The sequence below is a fragment of the Phoca vitulina genome, unplaced genomic scaffold (assembly GCF_004348235.1).
Source record: "Phoca vitulina isolate PV1807 unplaced genomic scaffold, GSC_HSeal_1.0 scaffold38, whole genome shotgun sequence".
NCBI classification, from domain to species: Eukaryota; Metazoa; Chordata; class Mammalia; order Carnivora; family Phocidae; genus Phoca; species Phoca vitulina.
The window spans coordinates 797,290-820,520 of NW_022589741.1; the positions used below are offsets into that span (position 1 = coordinate 797,290).

The 23,231-nt window shown below is 46.8% G+C and overlaps 1 protein-coding gene across 1 annotated transcript in view; it reads right to left on the reverse strand.

Moving 5' to 3' along the window:
* Positions 1-22,632, reverse strand: part of TMEM123 (transmembrane protein 123) — a 59,076-nt gene extending 36,444 nt beyond the window's left edge. The window contains exons 1-2 of the mRNA XM_032427791.1: positions 22,372-22,632; positions 17,411-17,467 (exon numbers count right to left, since the gene is read on the reverse strand). Coding sequence (XP_032283682.1) covers positions 17,411-17,467; positions 22,372-22,471 — 157 coding nt within the window. The 5' untranslated portion in view covers positions 22,472-22,632. The remainder of the gene's footprint in view (positions 1-17,410; positions 17,468-22,371) is intronic.
* Positions 22,633-23,231: the final 599 nt, after the last annotated feature.

Genomic DNA, 23,231 nt, shown 5'->3' on the forward strand with positions numbered 1-23,231 from the left:
GGGGCCGGCACACAGACTTACAGCACAGAAACAACAGTTTGAAAAGCACCTGGGTCATAAGTGAGGGAGGTCTGCTGACTAATTTTAGGGTGTGTAACAAAGGAGCAGGCATCTTTATGGAAGTTTCTCTGGGAACGAAAGGGCTAACAGATGACATTTTCTTGCCTTCCTTCTGCCTGGCTGACCGCACACTGGTGGGTGCCGGTTCTGACTCTCTCCATCCACCCTGAGAGCACCGCTTCTGCAACCCCACTGTTCCCCCGTGGGACCACCTCATCCAACTGCCCACCAGGCAGGAACCCCTGCAAGTTGGCATCCACACCACCACACTTGGTGGGCAACCCTGGCTGGGACTGGTGCCCCTCCAAAGCAGCCCCAGCCCCGCCATACCCAGTGAGCCTCAGAAAGGCCCAGCACCCCATCAGAGTGCCCCCCACCTGCCACACACAGCAGGGCACCTCAGGACCAGCAACTCTCCAAAGCAGCTCCCGCCTGGGGGTGGGGGGAGCCCTGCCGACCAGGTCACCTGCAGCACTCACTGCCCAGCCACAACAGGGGCAGCACGTGAAGCCCACACAGGGGACATCCCTGGAGTGCCTGGTTTTAACAGCCTGAGACACTGTGTTTCTGGGCCCTGAAGGATGCCTTCTACATAAGGCTACTCCCTCAAGATCAGGAGACGTACCTAATCTACCTAAGACAAGCAATAAACACAGAGTCAGGCAAAATTAGGACACACGGGAATGTGTTCTAAGCAAAAGAACAAGACAAAACCTCAGGAAAAAGAACTAAATGAAACAGGTAAGCAATCTACCTGAGAGAGTTCAAAGTGAGAGTCGAAAGATAACCACCAAAATTAGAAGAATGGATGAACACACAGAGAACTTCAAAAAAATAGAAAATATAAGAATCAATCAGTGCTAAAAACTATAATAACTGAAATGAAAAATACACTAGAGGGAATCAACAGCAAAGCAGAGGATGCAGAACAGATCAGTGATCTGGAAGACAGGTGGTGGAAATCTCTCAAGCTCAACAGCAAAAAGGAATTTTAAAAATGAGGATAGTTTAAGTGACTTCTAGTGACTTCTGAGACAACATCAAGCACACTAACATTTGCATTACAGGGGTCCTAAATGGAAAAGAGGAAAAGGGCAGAAAACGTATTCGAAGAAATAATAAAGTTTTCTATCCTGGGGAAGGACACAGACATCCAGGCCCAGGAAGCACAGAAAGTCCCAAACAAGATAAACCCAAAGAGGTCCACACCAAAACACAAAATTAAAATGTCAAAAAGTAAAGATAAAGAGAGAAATCTTCAAAGTAGCAAGAGTAAAGCAACTAGTCACATAAAAGGGAATACTCCAAAGACCATCTACTAATTTTTCAGCACAAACTTTTTGGGTCATAAGGAAGAGAAATATATTTAAGTGCTTTAAGAAAAAAACCCTAAAACCAAGAATATACCACCCACCAAGATCATCATTCAGAACTGAAGGAGAGATGAGTTTCCCATATGAAAAAAACCTTTTTTTAAAGGAGTTCATCACCACTAAACTAACCTTACAAGAAATGTTAAAGGGACTTCTTTAAAGCAGAAATGGAAAGGCCATAACTAGAGAGAAATTAAGAACAAAAAAACCTCACTGGCAAAAGCACACAAATAATAAAGGTAGTGATTAATTGCTTATAAAGTTAGCATGAATGTTAATAGAGAAAAGTAGTAAAAATAAACTATAATAGTTAGAAGATATACAAAACAAAATATGTAAAATATGATGTCAAATACATAAAATGTTGAGGGGGGAATAAAAATGTAGTGCATTTAGGGGGCGCCTGGGTGGCTCAGTCGGTTAAGCGGCTGCCTTCGGCTCAGGTCATGATCCTGGGGTCCTGGGATCGAGTCCCGCATCGGGCTCCCTGCTCCACGGAGAGCCTGCTTCTCCCTCTCCCTCTGCCTGCCACTCTGCCTACTTGTGCTATCTCTCTGTCAAATAAATAAAATCTTAAAAAAAAAAAAAAAATGTAGTGCATTTAATTTTTAAGATTTTATTTATGGGGGGGAGAGAGAGAGAAAACAAGAGCTGGGGGAGGGGGAGGGAGAAATAGGCTCCCAGCTTAGCAGGGAGCCTGATGTGGACCTGAGATCAGGACCTGAGGCAAAGGCAGACACTTAACTGACTGAGCCACCAGGCGCCCCAAATGTAGTGCTTTTAAAATGTGTTTCAACTTCAGGGACCATCAACTCAAAACAGACTGTTATACATATACACGGTATTATATACGAACTTCCAAAACTTATAATGAATGCAGGCAAAACTCCTTTTATTGTGCTTCACGTTATTGTGCCTTACAAGTACTGTTTTTCAATTTTTGTTTTTTAACTAATTGAAGGTTTATGGCAACCCTGCACTGAACAAGCGTATTAGTGCCATTTTTCCAACAGCATTTCTCAACAGTTTTCTCACTCCATGTCTGTGCCAAATCTGGTAATTCTAGCATTATTTCACACTCTCATATTATTATATGTGTTATGATGGTGAGTTATCTTTGATGTTATTAATTCTTTTGGGGCACCACAAACTGCACCTGTGTGTGTGTTCTTACTACCGTACTGACCAGCCGTCCTTGTCTCTCCCTCTCCTCAAGCCTCCCTCTTCCCTGAGTCACAACAGTATTGGAATTAGGCCAATTCATAACCCTACAATGGCCTTGCAGGGCCCCAGGGCAGGCCGCCCCAAGATCGGCCACTTTGGCATGAAGACAATTTTGAATTAAAAGCCATCAAGACCCAGCAGATTCAGGAAAAGCTCTTGACCTCCCCCACAACTGCCTATAAGAATCCACATGGAGGGCCCACTCCAGGAAGGGAGTGGTCACCACAGCTGCATGCTGGCATGAATGGGGGATGGTGGACAGGGAGGAACCCAGCAAGGCCTGTTTGTTCCAAGTCTTCTCTGCATCCCATCATTTGTGTGGCCCAGCAAACTTTTCCTTCTTCCAGAGGACTGCATTCCTTCCCTTTGAAGACTCAGACCTCTACCCCTTTCTCCTTAGTTCAGGATGATATATATACCTCATTGTGCCTGTCTTTGCAATTTCCCTGCCCGTGTGGACTCCTCATATATACATTATTAAATGTGATTTCCTGTTAATCTGTCTCCTGTCCATTTGCTTCTCAGTCCAGCTGGAACGACCTTGAGGCAACAGGATATTCTTGTTCCCCAACAGCTCTGAAGTGTTCAAGTTGAAGGAAGGGCCTCAGGTTCTCACTTTAAATCCAAAGCTTGAAGTGATTAAGCCTAGTGAGGAAAGCATGTTGAAAGCAGAGACGGGCATAAGATAACTTTCAGCCTAACAGTGACATTGTGAACGCAAAGGAGTTCTACAGAGAAGTGAAAAGTGTCCCCCTAGTGAGCACATGAGTGAGAAAGTCAGCAAAGCTGCCTCATTGTCAACACGGAGAAGGTTCTAGGCGTCTGTAGGGAGGATCAAACCAGCCACAACGCTCCCGTAAGCCAAAATCTAACCCGGAGTCTGAGAGCTGAGGAAGCTGCAGAAATTGAAGGCTGGAAGAGGTGGGCTCATGAGGTTTTGGGAAAGAAGCCATCTTCACGCAACCACGTGTGGGCAAAGCAGCAAGTGCTGATGTCGAAGCTGCACAAGTTACTCAGAGAATCTACCTAAGATAACTCACGGAGGCAGCTACACTGAACAAAACAGATTTTCGGTGGAGACAAAGTGGCCTTTACTGCAGACCCCATCCAGGACTTTCCCAGCCGGAGAGAGGTCGGTGCCGGGCTTTGGAGCTGGAAAGGACAGGCTGACGCTCTTGTTAGGGGTAAGGCAGCTGGAGACACTACGTCTGAGGCCAATGCTCACGTACCGCTCGAAAAACCCCCCAGCCCTTGAATATTATGCTCCATCTACTCTGCCTGTGCTCTAGAAATTGAACAACAAAGCCTGGATGGCAGCTCAACTATTACATCACTGTAATTTTTAAGTTTTTTATTTTTTAAGATTTTATTTGAGAGAGACAGTGCAAGTGAGCACAGCAGGGGCAGAGGCAGAGGGAGAAGCAGACTCCCCGCAGAGCAGGGAGCCCGATGCGGGGCTCGATCCCAGGACCCTGGGATCATGACCTGAGCCGAAGGTGGATGCTTAACCAACTGAGCCACCCAGGTACCCCTTTAATTTTCTAGTTTTAAAATTTTTTTAATAGTCCTGGACTTTTTTTTTTTTTTTTTAACACCTATTACGCCATGACCTCATAGAGAATGGGTTCCAGCAACTCAGGCTCCTTTCCGCTGGTTCTTGCCAAGTGTGCTTCTCAGGGTGGAGCAGGCTGGTGTTTCTGTTGAACCCAAACACCTTGCTCTTTGGCCTCCTTTTTCCCGATCATTTCCCTTCACAGGCTTCAGGAAGCTGTCTCCGCTCAATACGTACATTAGTTCTCTTGGCAAGAATCTTGCCCTTAACTTGCCTGTTCGCAATGGCATCGACAGCATGCTGGCTATCCCTGTAGACTCCTCCAGTTTCACCGTGGTAAGACTTGTGAGGTGCTCCTTTTTGAACAATACCCATTCCTTCCATGTCCACAGTATCCCCCTTCTTGAAGATTCACTTGTACGTGGCTAAAGGAACAACGCCATGTTTTCTAAGAGGCCTCTCCTCTTTCCCTTTGTCTTGGTCATCTTGGTGAATTACTGGAAGATGGGGGTACAGGCCCAAAGGCCATATTGGATTATTTTAAGCCCACTGTTGAGACCTTGTGCTCAGAAAAATAGTTTCCTTTAAAAACATCAGTGCGGGGGCACGTGGCTCTCTCCGTTGGCAGAGCATAAGTCTCCTAAACCGGGTTGTAAGTTTGAGCCCCATGTTGGGTGTAAAGATTACTTAAAAATAAAATCTTTTAAAAAACTTTCAGTGCTCACTGACAACATACCTCGTCACCCAAGAGCTCCGATGCCGATGTCCAATGAGACTGATGTTCTCACACCTACTACCACGACATCCACCTTGCACCCCATGGAGCAGGACAGAATTTCTACTTTCAAGCCTTGTTATTTAAGAAATACATTTCAGTAGGCTATAGCTGCCAGAGACTGTGATTCCTCTGATGTGTCTGGGCGTAGTAAACTGAAAACCTTCTGAAAAGGATTCACCATTCTAGATGCCAATAAGAATATTGTGATCCATGGGAGGTGGTCAAAATATCATCATTAAAAAGGGTTTTACAGCAGTGGACTACCAGCCTCAGGGATGACTCTGAGGGGTTCAGGACCTCAGGGGAGGAAGTCGCTGCAGACAGGGTGGAAACAGCAAGAGAACCGGGATCAGAAGTGGAGCCTGAAGATGGGGCTGATCTGCTGCAATCTCGTGATCAAATCTGAACGGATGAGGAGTTAGTTGCCTCTTAGCAAAGGAAGCGGTTTCTTGAGATGGAATCAACTCCTGGTGAAGATGCTGTGAAGATTGTTGAAATGACAACAAAGTACTACAGAATGTTACATTCAGAATAATTCAGAATATCACATAAACTTGGTTGATAAAGCAACAGAAGGTTTTGGGAGGACTGACTCCAGTTTTAAAAAGTGTACTGTGTGTAAAAAGCTATCTAACGGCACTGCACAACACACAAATTGTTCATGGAAAAAAAAGTCAAACAACGTGGCAAAACTTCTTACTTTAATAAATCCATGGCCACCCCAGCCTTCAGCTGCCCCCACCCCAATCAGTCAGCATCCCTCGGCACTGAGGCAAGACCCTCCACCAGCGGAGAGGTGATGACTCACTGCAAGCTCAGATAGTATTTTTTAACCAATAAGCCTTTTTAAATTAAGATATGTAGTTTTTTAAGACATAATGCTATTATATACTTAACAGACTACAGTGTAAACATAACTTTGAAATGCACTGGGAAACCAAAAAATTAATTTAACTTGCTTTATTGTGGTGGTCTAGAACTGAAACCGCTGTGCCTTCAAGGTAGGCCTGTTCACAAAAACTAAAGAAAAAGAAATCCAAACACTGAGGAAATCCATGGAATCACAAGGGAAGAGCAAGAGAAGAAAGGAAGAACTATAAAAACCAGGAAGCAATCAACCAAATGGCAATAAATGCATACATATCAATAATTCCCTTACATGTAAATGGACTACATGCTCTGGTCCAAAGACAGGGTGACCAAAGGGATGAGAAGAGACTCATCCACAGGCTGCCTTTCAGAGACTCACTTCAGACTTAACAATACACTGACACACACACACACACACACATACACTGAAAGTGTGGGGATGGAAAAAATGTATTCCCTGCAAATGGAAATAAAAAACAAGCTGGAGAAACAATACTCACATCGCACAAAACAGACTTTGAAAGGAAAACACAACAAAAGAAAGGTGTTACGTAATGATAAAGGCTTCAATTCCACAAGGGGCTGTAACGGTTTTAGTATCTATGCACCTGAGATAGGAGCACCCAAATAAAGAGGAATCGGCGACAATGGCAGGGGACTTTCAAACCCCACTGACCTCAATCATCAGACAGGCCACCAGTAAGGAAACTGGAGCTGTAAACGGCACACCGGAGGCTCAACGACATGTGACCACAACCAGTAGGTCAAGGAAGAAATCCAAGACGCCGTCAAAAAACACCTCGAGACAAATCAAAAGGGAAACATGCCCAAATCTGTGGCACAGCCAAAGCTGTTCTAAGAGGGAAGCTTCCAGTGAGACAGGCCTACTTCAAGACACAAGAGAAATTTCAAATCAACACGGATACCTAAAGAAGCTGAAAAAAGAAACAGGCCAATAAAAAAAAAATCATTGAAACCAAGAGTGATTTTTTGAAAACCTAAATAAAATTGATAAAGCTTTAGCCAGATTCATCAAGGTAAAGGGAGAAGTCAAAATCAGAAAGTCAGGACACGTTACAACCGACAGCACGAAAACACAAGGGGTAAGAAAAGACTCCTATGAATAATTATGCCGACAAATTGGACAACCTAGAAGAAATGGATGAATTCCTAGAAACATATCATCTTCTGAGAGTGAACCAGAAAAAAAACGGAAAATTTGAACACACCAATTACTAGAAAAGAAGTTGAACTGGCAACAAAAAACTCCCAACAAACAAAAGTCCAGGACCAGGTGGATTCACAGGGGATTCTACCAAACATCTGAAGAGAAATTAATACCTACCCTACTCAAACTATTCCCAAAAACTGAAAAGGAAGGAATGTTTGTAAATTCATTCAACGAGGCCAGCATTACCCTGATTCCAAAACCAAAGACAGTAATAAAACAGAGAACTACAGGCCAATACCTCTGATGGACATGGATGCAAAAATCCTCAACAAAATGTCAGCAAACAGCATTCAACAATACATTAAAAGGATCATTCACCACAACGAAGTAGGGATGCCATGATGCTTCCCTATCTACAAATCAACGTGATACACTACACATTAACAACATGATGGACAAAAATATCATCTCCATAGATGCAGAAAAAGCACTGAACAAAAATCAACATCCATTCATGAAAAAAACTCTCAACAAAGTGGTAATGGGGGAGCATACCTCAACTGGCCATATATGACCGATCCACAGCTAACATTACACTGAATGGTAAAAAGCTGAAAGCTTTTTCTTTAAAATCTGGAACAAAATAAAGATGTCCATTCTCACCACTTGTATTCAACATAGTAAGGGAAATCCTTGCCACAGCGATCAGGTAAGAAATAAAAGGCATCCAAAGTGGTAAGGAAGAAGTAAAACTTTCACTCTTTGCAGATGACATGATACTATATATATAGAAAATCCTAAAAAATCTATCCAAGAAATATTAAAATAAATGAATTCAATAAAGTTGCAGGATACAAAATTTATATTCCTGAATTGGTTGCATTTCTACACACTAGTTACAAACAAATCAAATAAAACAATCTTATTTATAAAAAAGAATAAATTATCACGTAAACTAAATCACTATACTCTGAAAACTGTAAGACAATGGTGAAAGAAACTGAAGATGACACAAATAAATGGAAAGATCCGCCATGCTCATGGAACGGAAGAATTTATATCGGCTTACCTCGTTTTATTGCACTTCACTTTACTCTGCTTCACAGATAATGAGGTGGTTTTTTTCCCTCACAAAGTGAAGGTTGTGCCAATCCCACTTCATCAAGCAATTCCACTGATGCCATTTTTCCAACAGCATTTGCTCACTTTGTGTCTGTCACATTTTGGTTATTCTCACAATAGTTACAACAGTCTCATTTTATTTGTTATGGTGATCTGCCATCAGTGATAAAAACTTCTGGAAAGCTCATAATGGTTACCATTTTTTTGTAATAAAGTATTTCTAAATTAAGGTATGTACATTTTTAAAGACATAATCCTATTGCACACTTAACAGACTAGGGTATTGTGTAAACATAACTTTACATGCACTGGGAAACCATCAAATTCATGACTCCCCTTATTGCAGTCGTCTGGAACCAAACCTGCAATTTTCTGATGTATACCCACATTGTTAAGATATTCATACTGCCTAAAGCAATCCACAGATTCAATGCAATCCCTATCAAGTAGAATAATCCTAAAATTTGTAGGGAACCACAGAAGACCCTGAAAAGCCAAAGCAATCCTAAGAACAACAAAGCTGGAAGCATCACACTCAGATTTCAATCTATGCTACAAAGCTATAGCAATCAAAACAGTATGGCACTGTATAAAGACAGACATATAGATCAGTGGAACCAAACACAGAGCCCAGAAAAAAACCGCATGCTTAAATGGTCAATTAATCTAAGATAAAGTAGGCAAAAATATACAATGGGGAAAGACAGCTCTTCAATAAATGGTATTGGGAAAACTGGACAGCTACATGCAGAAGAATGAAACTGGACCACTTTCTTACACCATACACAAAAATAAACTAGATTAAAGACCTAAATATAAGACCTGAGATCATAAAACTCCCAAGAGAAAACAGAGGCATAAACTTGTGGACAGTAGTCTTAGTAGTATTTTCTGTACCTGTCTCCCCAGGCAAGGATAAAAAAGGCAAAAATAAACAATTGTGACTACATCAAACTAAAAAGCTTTTGCACAGCAAAGAAAACCATCACCAAAACAAGAAGAAACCTATTGAATGGGAGAAGACATTTGCAAATGATTTATCTGATAAGGGGTTAATATCCAACATATAAAGAATTCCTACAACTCAACACAATAAAATCTGAATAAAAAATGAGCAGAAGACCTGAATAAACTTTTTCCCCCAAGGAAGACATACAAATGGCCAACTAACACATGAAAAGATGCTCAACATCACTTATCATCAGGGGAATGCAATCAAAACCACAATGAGCTATCCCCTCATACTTGTCAGGATGGCTATTACCAAAAAGAAATAAAAAGTGTTGGTGGGGATATGGAGAAAAGCAAACCTCATGCACTGTTAGTAGGAATGTAAATTGGGGCAGCCACTACAGAAAACAGTACAGAGGTTCCTCACAACATTAAAAAGTAAAGCTACCATATGATCTAGTAATTCCACTTACAGGTATTTATCTGAAGAAAATGCAAACCATAATTTGAAAAGGTACAGCATCCTTATGTTTACTGCAGCATTATTTCCAACAGCCAAGATATGGAAGCAACCTGTGTGTCCATCAACAGATCAATGGATAAAGAATATATAATAAGCATGGATTGTACAATGGAATACTACTTCACCATAAAGAATGAAATCTTGCCATCTGCAACTATATGGATGGACTTAGTGGTATTATGCCAAATAAATAAGTCATAGAAAGAGAAATGAAATACCTTATGATCTCACTTATATGTGGAATCTAAAAAAAGAAACAAAAGAGACTCAAATGCAAGAACAAACTCATGGTTGCCGGCAGGGTGGAGGCTGGGAAGATGGGTAAAACAGGTGAAGGGGATTAAGAGGTACAAACTTCCAGCTATAAAATAAAGAAGTCACAGGGATTTAAAGTACAACACAGGGAGTATAGTCAATAATGTAATAACTGATGACAGATGGTAACCAGACTTATTGTGGCGAGCAATCTGTAATGTATATAAATGTCAAATCACTCTGTTGTACACCTGAAGCTAAGTTTCATGTGAACTACAGTTTTAAAAAGATAAAGAACTCCTACAACTCGACAGCAAAATGTCGTTAATCCAATTAAAATGCGCCAAGCACCTAAACAGACATTTTTCCAAAGCAGATATACAAATGGTCAACAAGTACATTAAAGGATGCTCACCATCATCCAGTAAAAATAAAATGCACATCAAAACCGTGATGAGGTGTCCTCTCATACTTGTTAGAATAGGTAAGATCAGAAAGACAGGAGATAAATGCTGGCGCCAATGTGGATAAAAGGGAATCTTGAGCGCTGCTGGAAGAACTGTTAAAGTGGTGCAGTCGTTAGAGACAACAGGATGGAGATTCCTCACAAAAGTGAAGAACGGAAATACCATGAGCTCCAACAGCTCCACTTCCGGGTGTTCATCCAAAGGACACGAGATCACGGTCTCTAAGAGATACCTGCAGCCCCATGTTTTTGCAGCATTATCTACAACGGCCAGATAGACATGGAAGCGACCCGCACGCCCATCAGTGGATGAATGGGTTAGGAAGTTCTGATATTTACACAACGGAGTATTATACAACCACCAAAAAGGACGAAACACCACCATTTTCAACGACGTGAATGGCCCTTGAGGGCATCACGTTAAGCAAACTAAGTCAGAAACAGACAGATACTCCATGATTTCACTTACATGTGGAATTTAAAACAAAGAAACCAACCAAGCTCAGAGAAAAAGAAACAGCTTTGGGGCCGCCAGGGCAGGTGCAGGGGAGGGGAAGTGAAGAGGTGTGCACAAGGAACCAATGTCCAGGTGTGAGGACCAGGGGTGTGATGCACAACGTGGTACCTGGGGTTACCACCACCGCATGACGCAGCAAAGTCAGAGTAAACCCTCCCAAGTTCTCATCATAAGAACAAAAAAAGCATTTTTTTTCTTTTTGTTTTGTCTTCTGGGTTTTTTTTTTTTTTCTATCTCTGAGGGGATGGGCGTTAACTAAACTTACTGTGGCCATCACTTCACAGTGTAAGTCAGATCGTTATGCTCACAGCTTGAACTCACACAATGCCGTATGTCAATTATTCCTCATTAAAACCGTAAAAAAAAATGAACTTTTAAGTGTAACATTGGCGTTATGATTGTTTAAAAAAGAGGGTCCTCATGTCTCTATGTAAAATAGGCAATCTCAATATGCGCACCTTTATGGTAAAAGCCACCAGAGTAGTCTTTCGACAAAGTTTTAAGCTTGTTTTCTCTGGAGAAAGTCATAAATGATTCACATTAATGATTCCATCATCCGTCAAGTCACTGCTGCTTTTCTCTTTTTTACCACACTGTGAGGTAAACAGAGTTAACAGAGATTAATTAACTTGGGATGACTGCTTTAATAGGAAATTTTCACAATGCAAACAAGAACAATTGTGAAGAACACGTGTTAAGATTGATATAAACAGAAAAAACCTAGAATGGGCTTCAACTATTCTGTACAGCTCTTCTGGTTACACAACTTAAAGAATTTGTCCATTTTTGGAAAGTTAGTCCCTATCCTTTCTTGGTAACTACAGGGCTCTTATCAAATCTAAACAATGTTAATCAAAGTAACGAAATCCTCCGACTACTAGCGTCACCGCTATTCCATTCCCCCGTGTCCTGTCCACCTCCCGACCTCGTGGGGGGTGCAGCCCAGCGTGAGGATCACTGGATTTTCTGCCTAACCCCACCACGCAAGATTTTATACTTCTTTTCCAAAGAAGTTAAAAATGTGTTGTTGTCGTTGTGTTTGCTAGAAATGTTTGTAAAAGCTAACCTCCAGCGCCGACTCTGCTCGGGCTGCTTGGAAGCACCTGCGCCCCCAGCCTCCAGCCCACCCCGAGGTCACGACTCTCAGCCTCAGCTCCACGCGGAACCCCGGGCACGTTCTAGGCTTCCTCCTCCCCACTCACATTTTAGGTGGGACCCAGACCGGTGTTTTTTATGTTCCAGGCAATTCTAATGTGCTAAGAAACTTGAAAAATATGGCTTTAAGACTTCTTCCAGTTTTAAGGCTTTATAATTTTAAAAATAAAAATGGAATAGTGGAACTAAAAGATGACCACTTCTAAGATTTATCCTGCAAGAAACGTCTTTAATAACCGGGTCACCGACCGAGTTCAAACAGCTTCCACCGTCACCCCGCATCTGTCTCCCACTCGAGGAAGCTCAGTACAGGGGCGTCCCCTCCACGCCCGACTCGACCTCATTGCCATTCTCGGCCCTCCCTCCCGGACTCCGCCTGCCCTGCCCTCCAGCCTGCGGTCATCGCTCGGCTGTTCTCAGGCTTCACTTCTCCACCTGTAATTATCCCCCAGGCCTGTGGGGAACAGGTGTCTGGTTTTGACAGGGCCAAGAAGCCCCTTGAGCCCAACCCCAATACCCAGCTGCCCATGTGCCCTCCACACCTGCTGCTCCAGCCGCCGCCGCCCCGGGCTGTTAGCCATTCGGGTGGCTTTGTTTAAGATCCCGCAGGGGCTTCCCACCACACTGCTATCCAATCCAAACCCCCTGAGGGGCTCCAGCAACCTTGTCCCCTCCCCTCCCAAACCCCCATTCCCCACAGCACCTTCACGATGCTCCCTCACGTCTGGGCAGAGCTCAGATGGTCCTGCCTTGCCACAAGGTCCCCGTCCTGACCCCGGGACCTCCAGCTCAGCAGGAAGACTGACCGCAGCAGGGCCCTGGCGAGCCAGGCCAGGTCCCTGCTATCCTCTGGGATCTGAATGGCCCGGTCTACCCCCCTTCCCTGCACATCCCATCAGGGCCTGCTCCGAGACTTGATCAGAACATAAGCAAAGCAAACGGCGTTGTGCTGGAACTTAGCAGCACAACGTGGCAACTCCCCCATTACCACTGAAGCCCCGTTCTTCCTAACTGTGGAGCGCATGGCGTGGGTCACCTTGACAAAGGAGCTCCCAGCTAGTCCCCCAGGTGAGGCTGCGGTACCAGGCGTAAAAACTGGTTTCCTCCTCCCAGAGCATGTTTCTCCTTGTTTCAACAGAAATGTATGTGCAGTCTGGTGCTGAGCACTGGGGACGCGGTGGCCGACGTCGGCACTGCCCGTGAATGAGCTGACCTGTGGGCTGGGGAGACCCACTTGCCCCCTCAGACAGATGGGGTCCGCTGAGGGCCTGGAGCTGGAGGCTGGAGACTATTCCCCGATGAGGAAGGGAAGCTTGTGCACGATCGGAAAGCTGAAGGGGTGTTACCAGGTAAAGGGGCGGCGGGGGGGCCGAGCTCTTTGGGACCCAGAACAGAATATGCAAAGGCACCGTGGCAGCGAAGGCGGACAAAGGAGGGAGTAAAGAAAACGTCATCGCGGCCAGAGAGCAAGAGGGACACATTCAGATTCTAGCTTGTGCCAGGTGCCACTTAACGGCAGGTGCTTTACATGCTACCTCATTTATCCCACTAGACACTTGCATTTTATCAGCTTTTTAAATAGAAGGAACTGAGGCACCAGAAGGTTAAGTAACTTGCCCAAGGCCACTTAAAAGCAAAGCAATAATTTTTCTATCTTCCCTGAAATGAAACAGGATCCACATCTTGGGTGGGTGGGGGGAACATGAAAAGCTAGGGAATTACATTCGCTGTGGAGGGAAAGCAGTCAAAGCAGCTCATACCCAACAAGGTGATGGAGTAAAACTGTCACTTTTCAACTAGCTGTTTTCACCTCCTAGGCTGTAACCGCAGTGAAACGTTTTGCAGGAGAGTCTTAGTTCCCTTTTTAAGAAACAGTGCCCATGTAATTAAGTTTGGAGTTTAAAAAAACCTAAAAACACTTGGTGGGAGTAATCTGAATGATTTAAAAAAATACTTTTCCAAAATTTCCACAGGAACTATACACTATTTTCATCATCATAAAAATTAAGAAGGTACAGACAAGCTAATAAAATGTCAGCCTAATTAAACAATGGGCAAAGGATTTGAACGGACATCTCCCCAAGATGGGAGAAGGAGCTCACCTTCGTTAGTCAACAAAGGAAAGCAAACCAAAACGCAGTGAGATTTGGTGTCATACTAAACCAGGGTTCCCAAACCCGACGTCCACCAAGCAATTCCTGGGACACCAGCGTGTCTGAGGACTGTTCTGACTCACCCGCCTGAGACAGCGTGGGATCCCATGGGTGAGGGCCGTCCCCCGAGAGCACCCTGGCCCCCGTCACAGGACGCAGGCTGAGCTTCACCCACTGCAGTGTGGAGGCTCCAGTGACCTCTTCCTCGGGTTCTTCTCCTTTGCTAGAGCGGCTCACAGAACTCAGGAAGCAGCAGCTGGGGCAGAAACACTCGGGACCAGGTCGGGAGGGTGGGAAGGGCGGAGCTCCCGGGCCCTCCCCGGGGCCGCTCTCCCTGAACCTCTACCGGTTCACACACCGGGAAACTCCCAACCCACGCTTTGTGGGTTTTTATGGAGGCTTCATCACATAGTCATGCCTAAGTCATTAGCCATCGGCTCCTTGAACCTCCAGCCCCCTCCCCTCCCACAGTTTGCAGGGGGTGGGGGGAGACGGAAAGCTCCAACCAGTTAGCCACGTGGTTGTCCAGCCCCACCTTCGGGCGGGGTCCTAAAGTCACCTCGTTAGTGTAACAAAAGACACCCTGATCACTCTTACCTTCGGAAACTCCTTGGGTTTTAGGAGCTGTAGGCCAGGAACCACGGAGGAAGACCAAATACTTTCGGGGAATAGATTTCGGCCATTCGAATGACCCAATATGTATTTCCTACAGATCTCAGTATGTCACACACTCACTAGGACAACCACATCTGTGGATAAAACCACGCCAACTAGAGACGCCGACATGACTGGACCAAGGCTCTGTGGCGCACAGCCAATTCCGCACGCGCCACATCGGGGACGGACGGCTCTGAAACTGGCTCGGTACAAATTATGCCCAAGGAGAGAGCTTCAACCTGGAAGGGGGTCCCTGGCAGCTCTCGGGTTCCTCTTTTCGGGGAACATCAGTGATAAGTGGTCAAGGGGAAGGTGTATCCTGGGTGACACTGAGCTACGGTCTGGCCACTGATGAGAAACGCTGTCAATTCTGAACCACGTCACATTCCCTTGTAGCTTTGCCCAAACCTGTTATGAAAAATAATCTGGGCATGTGACCTCCTTACACTATAAAGAATAAATTCATCCATCCACAGACCCTAAAATAGAAGCCCTCTGACTATATCTAAAATGGGGAAAATTATTTTCTCTATAAGCTGAAAATGTGCAAATGATCTACTACAATACATTTTTTTAAAAAATCCTCCCATAACTACCCAACAATAATCATTATTACATTTTGGGTAATCTGTGTAGTCTTTTTGTCCGCCCCCCTCAAATGAAAACTTTTCTGTAGAATTACTAAAACTCAGTAAGACCCTGCAGAAAAGAATGTCAAAGCTATGGCTATCCCCAGATAATGACTAGGGCATATAAGGAAATACAACCCTTCCATATAACGGAGAGTGACCTCAACTCCGGCTTCTCTGACCTCAAGTATCCATCCCACTCCGCGAAAAATGACAAAACAGCTGTAATAAAGGATCACCCTGGAGCACGGAGCAGTCATGTCTGCAGACCCCGTACAGCGGCTCTTTGATAAGGTGGGAGTCACAAAATATGCATTTGGTGCCATGGCTCAGGTCAACCAACGTGTGTGCGTTACGTCCTGGGGACCAGGCACAGCGTTGGGATGAATAAATCATGGAAGCCACTCCCCAGGAACTCAGATGAGACTAAAACCCAACAGAGAAGGGAGGAGTGCCAACCCTGATGTGGCGAGCCGTGTGACAGCGACGGGCGCCCGTGCTGCAGGCCACAGCGCTGGCCGTGCCCACGTGCCCACGTGCCCCAGGAGCCTGCGGCACACGACACAGCAGTCTGCCAAGGAAAAATGTTACTCTCCTTTTGGAATTGATGCCCAATAAACCGTGTTAGGTCAACAGCACCAGAGAAATTGGTAATGTTCAAAATCAGCTTCCACAATTAGAAGGGTCTATGTTACCACAAAAGACAAAATAGTAAGCATCACATCCTACAAAAATACACAAATTCAACATGTTACATAAGGCTTTTCAAGATCAAAGACGATCTGCGAAGAATATTATAACGGTTACGGGAAGTGTTACACACCGAGCAACACATCGTTGCTGTAACAGCTGCATTATCTGCTGTCTTTAGAAAAATGCTGTGAGGCAAGGCTTTCTTTTGTTCTCCGTGAATTTCCCTGCGCTAGAAGGGGCGGGTGCAACACCCCACGGACCCCGGAGGTGTCCTCAGCGTACGGCGCTGAGCTTTAATAACAGTTCACAACTGTGAGCGGTGGTATTTCAAAGGTAAGACCACACCGCAGTTGCAGGAAATGTGGTGAGGGGGCACAGGTTTAGGTCCGAGGAAGGGAGCTTCAAATCCCGAATGTGCTGTGTGACCCTGGGCAGGATGGTTAGCCCGCTGATGTTCAGCTCCCTCCTGTGTCACACGGAACCATCCCCAGTTCCGCACTGCGCGACGAGCAAATGTACGAGAAGTTTCTTAAACATTGTAGGCTCTCAGGAAAAGACACTTAATAATCTAATAAGATATTAAAAAACAAAACAAACAAACCAGGTCCTACACACGCCCAGCAATAATCATGATTACATTTCGCGGCAACCTAGCTAGTCTTTCTTCCCCAAATGAAAACTTTTCCTGTGGAATGACTAAAGCTGAAATAGAAGAATATGCTCTGTTCGGCCAGAAGCCAGTAGGAAAGGCAGGGACGGCAGGGAGAGCGTGAGGCGGGCAGAGCGCGGAGACTCCCCAACGGGGCTCAGCGGTGCGCTCACAGTGGTTACCAGCCTACGTGTCATGTTGTGTGTATTTTCCCACAATGAAATGAAACTAAAAACCCCACCACGACTGCTAGAGGCCAGGGCTGGGACGAGTTTGTGCCCTCAGCCCCTACACCGTCTCAGCGTGCCGCGGACGCTCGGTAAGTACCACTGAATGGGAGCCGACCAGCGGGGCTAGTGACAGGTCTGGGCGCCCTCGTCTAGTTCACACCTCAGTCTGCGCTGAGGAATGAGGACCGGGAGAAGGAAATGAACTGAAACCTCGCTGACCGGCTGACTGCTGGCCCTGGGGACACCAGCGTGGTTCCTGGACCCTTCCACGCTGGTGCCCTCAGAGACCCAGAGGATTCGGGGACCTGCGGCTCGGGCTTCAAACCTACCTTCTGCCTCCTAGATGGCCGAAAACCCACTGCTTGAACCTCTTTAAACTCACCTGTTGGGTTAGCACTGTGGTTTCCTGAAGGCACCAAATTCTGTGTGTTTAGAGATCCTATAAAATAAAAAAAAAAAAGAAAAAACATCCCGTGATGAAAAAGCATTTAACACTGATGTAAGAACACCGGCGACAGGTTGCGGTGATGTGCGGGAGGCAGACATCCCCCGAGAAGCTCTCCTTCCCCGTTACGGCTACGAAACACACCTGGCCTGCCAGGAAATCTAGGACTGGATTACTGGGGTTTTCAACACAGAAAACATTTGGCTTAGGTAACAAACGCTTACATCCCACTCACTATGCACCAGCTCCTGCAAAGTTCATTCACTTACACGGGGACACAGAGATTGGTGAGAGAAGCCACTTTCTGTTCCTCCGAGAGGACTGGGCCACCTGGGAGGGGCCCTTTTGACGCAAGGGCACCCTTGGGTCTCACACCACCAAGACCCCTAACTTCATACCATGGAGAGAAGACGAAGCGGGTAGGATTTTCTCTTTTTTCCCCACTTCCCCTCGGGCAACCACCAGTTTGTTCTCTATTTTAGAGTTTGTTTCTTTGTCTTTTTTTCTTTGTTCATTTGTTTCTTAAATTCTACATACAAGTGAAATCATACGGTATTTGTTTTTCTCTGACTGACTTATTTCACATAGAATAATGCTGTCTAGCTCGATCCATGTTGCTGCAAATGGCAAAATCTCGTTTTTTTATGGCTGAGTGATATTCCATTACCCACCCCCATCTTTATCCACTCATCCACCGAGGGACACTTGGGCTGCTTCCATCATTGAGCTGTTGTAAATAATGCTGCAATAAACATAGGGCTGCATCTATCTTTTCAAATAACTGTCTTCATTTTCTCTGAATAGACATCCAGAGGTGGAACTGCTGGATCATATGGTAGCTCTATTTTTAACTTTTTGAGGAACCTCCATACTATTCTCCAGAGCGGCTGCACCAGCTTGCGTTCCCACAAACTGTGCGTGAGGGTTCCCCTTTCTCCGCATCCTCGCCAACACCCGTTGTTTCTTGTCTTTATTCTCACCATTCTAACAAGCATGAAGTGGTATTTCCTTGTGGTTGTGATCTGCATTTCCCTGATGATCAGTGATGCTGAGCATCTTTTCATGTGTCTACTGGCCATTTGTATGTCCTCTTTAGAAAAATGTCTATTCGGGTCCTCTGACCATTTTTTAATTGTATTTTTTTTTTTTGGTGTTGAGTTTGTATAAATTCTTTATATATTTTGGATATTAGCCCCTTAGGATTTTCATTTTTAATTGTAAGACTTCTCATAGAAGTATGATTCTTTTAATTTTTAACTAGTACCTTAAGATTTGGAAAAACTTTAGAAGAATTCTATGTCCCTTGTCAGAGTGGTTTATTCAACCTGGGTCTTTGTATAATGGGATATTAAATATAATATACCACACGAGAAGAGAGCAGGTATATTATTGACAAAGGTAGCACTCCCCAGCCAAAAAAACCCCTCAAAGTACAAAGTAAGCAAAACAACTTTGAAGGATCTATCTTTACTGTGTGTGCAAATGTCTTCCTCTTAATGCAACTATTCCATTTATCATAGTAGGATGTGATGTGAAGATTAAACCTGAAAGGGGCACCTGGGTGGCTCAGTTGGTTAAGCGACTGCCTTCGGCTCAGGTCATGATCCTGGAGTCCCGGGATCGAGTCCCACATTGGGCTCCCTGCTCAGCGGGGAGTCTGCTTCTCCCTCTGACCCTCTTCCCTCTCGTGCTGTCTCTCATTTTCTCTCTCTCAAATAAATAAATAAAATCTTAAAAAAAAAAAAAAAAGATTAAACCTGAAAGATCAAGGTCAGTAGACTAGTCTCCGCAGAATGAGAAAGACCAGTCATGCCGCAGACTAAGGCAGGCTTCAGGGACTGATGAAGCAGTGACTCTTGGTTAAAACAAGTCAGTGCACCAGCGTCCTGCACCGCCTCAGCCGTATTTAGCAGCTGGTATCAAATACTTGCCAATATCGCGAAGAGCGTCCTCCATGCCAGGCCTCCTGGGGAGCATGTCACTTCACTAGGTCACCCAGCTCTGCCGACAATTCTGGGACGCGAAGACCATTTTGCAGTGGCAGGAAGTGAGGCCCACAGAAGGCCACCCAGCTAGGAAGTGGCAGAGCCTGGATTTGGACCAGGCTGTTTGACTGCGAAGCCTGTTCGCAGGAGCGCCAGGAGGAAGTGCGGATTTTCTACTGCAAACCTGCTTGTCCCCGGGCTTCTCCGCTGCTGGGTTACCAGCTGTTCAACCCCACACCAAGAGGTCAGCCTCCGTTCGTCCCTCTTCCCCACTCCCTCCTCCAGTCCATTAGCAGGTGATTTCAGTTTCACACCCCCCCCCCCCAGAGAAGGACTCCGTGCACTTATGACATGCTGCTGCCTTCTGCCTGGACCACAGCAGGAGCCCCCTCCTTCTGTCTCCCCGCTCTTGTCACTCCTACGACGCATCATGTCCCAGCAACCTTGTTGGCTTAAAAAAGGAGACAAAAGCAGATGGTCTTTGCAGCTCTAGGACCCTTCTCCTTTCTCGACTCAATTACTTATGACGCACCTACTGCGGGTATGTACTGGTTTTGTATCCTAGGAGACAAGGAACACCACGGCCATCTAACTACCAAGAGGCTGATGCTTTACTTGACAGAGACCAAGTATTAACATAGACCCATGTGCTGAATGGAAGAAAAGAAAGTTACATTCATGAAGAGGCACGGACTCAGTAAGGATTAATTTACTCTCCTTACTGGCTGCCCATTACGGTGGTGTCTGGTGCAGGAAACTCACTTTAGATAGGCCCTGACCCCCACCCCAGGCCGACAACACTTGAACTACAGCTCGGCTTGGCTCACCTGAGAGTTGACAGATGTAATCAAGAGAGCCAGAAGTGGCCTTCTCCTGGCAACCTATTTGAACTCTTGAATACTACATTTCTGAAGCCACTTTGGACTTCTGTGCTAAAGGCTCAGTAAAGTCCCTGCTTTCCACTAGGGCTGTTCAAGGTGGGTTTGGCACTTGCCACCAAGAGTCCTGATGAACGGCCTCCCCCTGCCACGCACGACCACTATTGGCAGCTTTGCTAACTTGCTCATTGCCTCCCCCACCCCTCCCTCCAACTGACGGTGTTTATGAAACTACAAAGGAGACTATGCAGGATATTTTAAAAAAAGAATTTCCATGTTTTTATCTTCTACAATATCGTGGACTATAGCAGATTGTACATTTAAGCATTATCGACTTGAACAGCCAACACCACCTAAAGTGACTTAGTGGCAAAATGGTGAATTAAGAGTTGGGATTTTTAATCTCTGAAATCAAACAGGTATTAGCTGTTTTACTTTGAATAAGTTAGGCAATTTCTAAGCCTCAGTTTTTTTCTATTTATAAAATGGGAATAATACCGTGAGGATCCAATGGGATGATGTATGGGCCTCAATTAGCATAATGGGGAGTACACAGGAAAAGTGCCTAGTAAAATATACTGTTTAAGCTCTAGGATGATTGTTAAAAACTACTGGATTTCATAATGACACTTACTTGTTTTGAGAAATTCTCTATAGAACCTTCTTTTACTCTAATTTCAAAGTGACATTAGAGTCTGTAGAAATGCTTTCCAGCTCATGTTCATTATACTCGTTCATGAAATGAAGGCTCTCCTCTAGGAGAGCCTTCATTCCAAGACTTCCAAATAGCACTAGCCTCTAGAGAGACTTTAAGTAATAAACAGAACAAACAGTATTAAAATAGCGCCCCCCCCAAATCTGTTATTAGGGCAAAAAAAAGTAAAGCAAGGATACTTAGTTTCTCTAATCAGTAATTCATCAGAGAAACAATAAGGTTTACTTTCACAAAATAACAAATAAAAGAAGGGAGACCTTCTATAAGTATTGGTATAAAATTAGCACCAAAATAGACTGATTCGGTCCAGATTGTTCACCTTACAGTGAAACATCTCATAATATTGAAAATATGATGGGTGTGATTTACTGATCATTGTTTCCTTAAATAATCTCAGAATCAGGTCTGCAAAGCCGGCTTGTGACATGCACAATTCAGCAAAGGAAACAAAAAAATCAGCAAAACAAACGAAAATTGTTATTGTCGAACTCAGCCAGATTATTCTAGCCAAAGCAGGTGTTGTGCCTGAACTGACATCTTTATCTTTTCCTGGATAAAACTAATCTCAGGCTAAACAAACAGCCGATGGACAGAACTTAAAACTACGGAAAACTTGGGTCACTTAAAACAACCTACCCTAGTTTACCCGCCATTACCCAGTGACCCGACTGCTACAATAGCTGACCAAAGGAAAAGGGAATTTACAGCAAACCTCGGCTTCCCGGCCTCTCCCCTAAAGGGTTTTTAAAGTCCCCAGCCCCCCCGCCCCCCGCACCACGGACGGCATCACGGTGTTGAGCGCACCGACCGCGCCGGGGGCGCGCACCAGGCAGCGGGGGCCCGAGGACTGCGCCGCAGGTGCGCGCCGCGGCAGGTGCCCATGGCGCGGGGCGGGGGCGCGCGCCCCTGGGGCGCCCCGGGAGCAGCGCGCGCTCCCCACAGTCCCCCCCTTTCAGCGTGTGGGGGCCTCGGGGCTAGAGAGCGTTGGTCCGAGACCACTCAGTCCGTCGCGGACGCGCGGGGGCCCACCCGGCCAGTTTACAGAAGGGGGCCTGGGGGCACGGCCGTCAGGAGGGGGAAACCACGAGCCTGCGCCCTCCGCCGGAGGGTCACTCAACAGGTGAGGCGCGCTCCGCCGGACCTGCGAGCTCGCTGGCAGAAACCCGGAGGGGACGGCCGCGGCGTGGGGCAGGGACGGGGCCGGCCCGAGCCTCAGTTTCCCCGGGCCCGCCCCACGCGCGCCGCCTGAGGCGCGCACAACTTTCCGCGCCCCCGGCCCCCACCTGCGGGGCCCGCGCTGGCGCCCCCGCCGCCACCTACCGCCCAGGCCCGGGCTGTCCACGGCGGCCTTCAGCAGCGCCAGCACCAGCAGCGCGCCCAGGATCAGCGCGGCCCAGACGCCGCGCGCGCCGACTCCCATTGTTCCGAGGGCAGGACGCGGCTGCCTCGCGGCTCCCGACCGAGCGTCCGCGGCGCCACAGGGCGGCCCCTCTGCGCACGGGCACCGGCTCCGCGTCGCCTCCCGCCGCCGGCCCCCCAAATGCCCAAATAGGGCGCGGGAGCCGCGCTGGGGCTCGGGCCGGGGCGGGGCCGGGGCGGCGGGGGCGGGGCGGAGGGCGGGGCTTGACTGGGGCGGTGGGGCGGGGCCGGCGCGCGGGGCGGGGCTTGGGTGGGGCGGTGGGGCGGGGCCGGCGCGCGGGAGCGGGACTTGGGGGGGCGGTGGGGCGGGGCCGGCGCGCGGGGCGGGGCTTGGGTGGGGCGGTGGGGCGGGGCCGGCGCGCGGGAGCGGGACTTGGCTGGGGCGGTGGGGCGGGGCCGGCGCGGGGCGGGGCTTGGCGGGGCCGGCTGGGGGCGGGGCCCGCGAGGCTCCGCTTGCGGACTCCCCTGCCCCCGGCGCTCGCGCGGTTTCCTTTCTTCTCGGAAGCGGCCGTTCTGCAGTCGCGGAGCAAGGCGGCCGCCGGGCCTCTCGGGACCGCGGGCGTGCTGGGCTTCGCTGGGCCCGGAAGGAAGTCTTTGATCGACTCGGGTGGGGCCCGGGCTGGGAGGAGCGGAACTCCGGGGGGCGGGAGTCCCGCAGGGGTGGTGGGCCGTGGGAGCCTTCTTCTCGGTGACCCCGCCTGAGTTGGGCCGGGGGTCCGTACACAGGCACTGTTCACATGCACGCATGCCGCAGCCGTGAC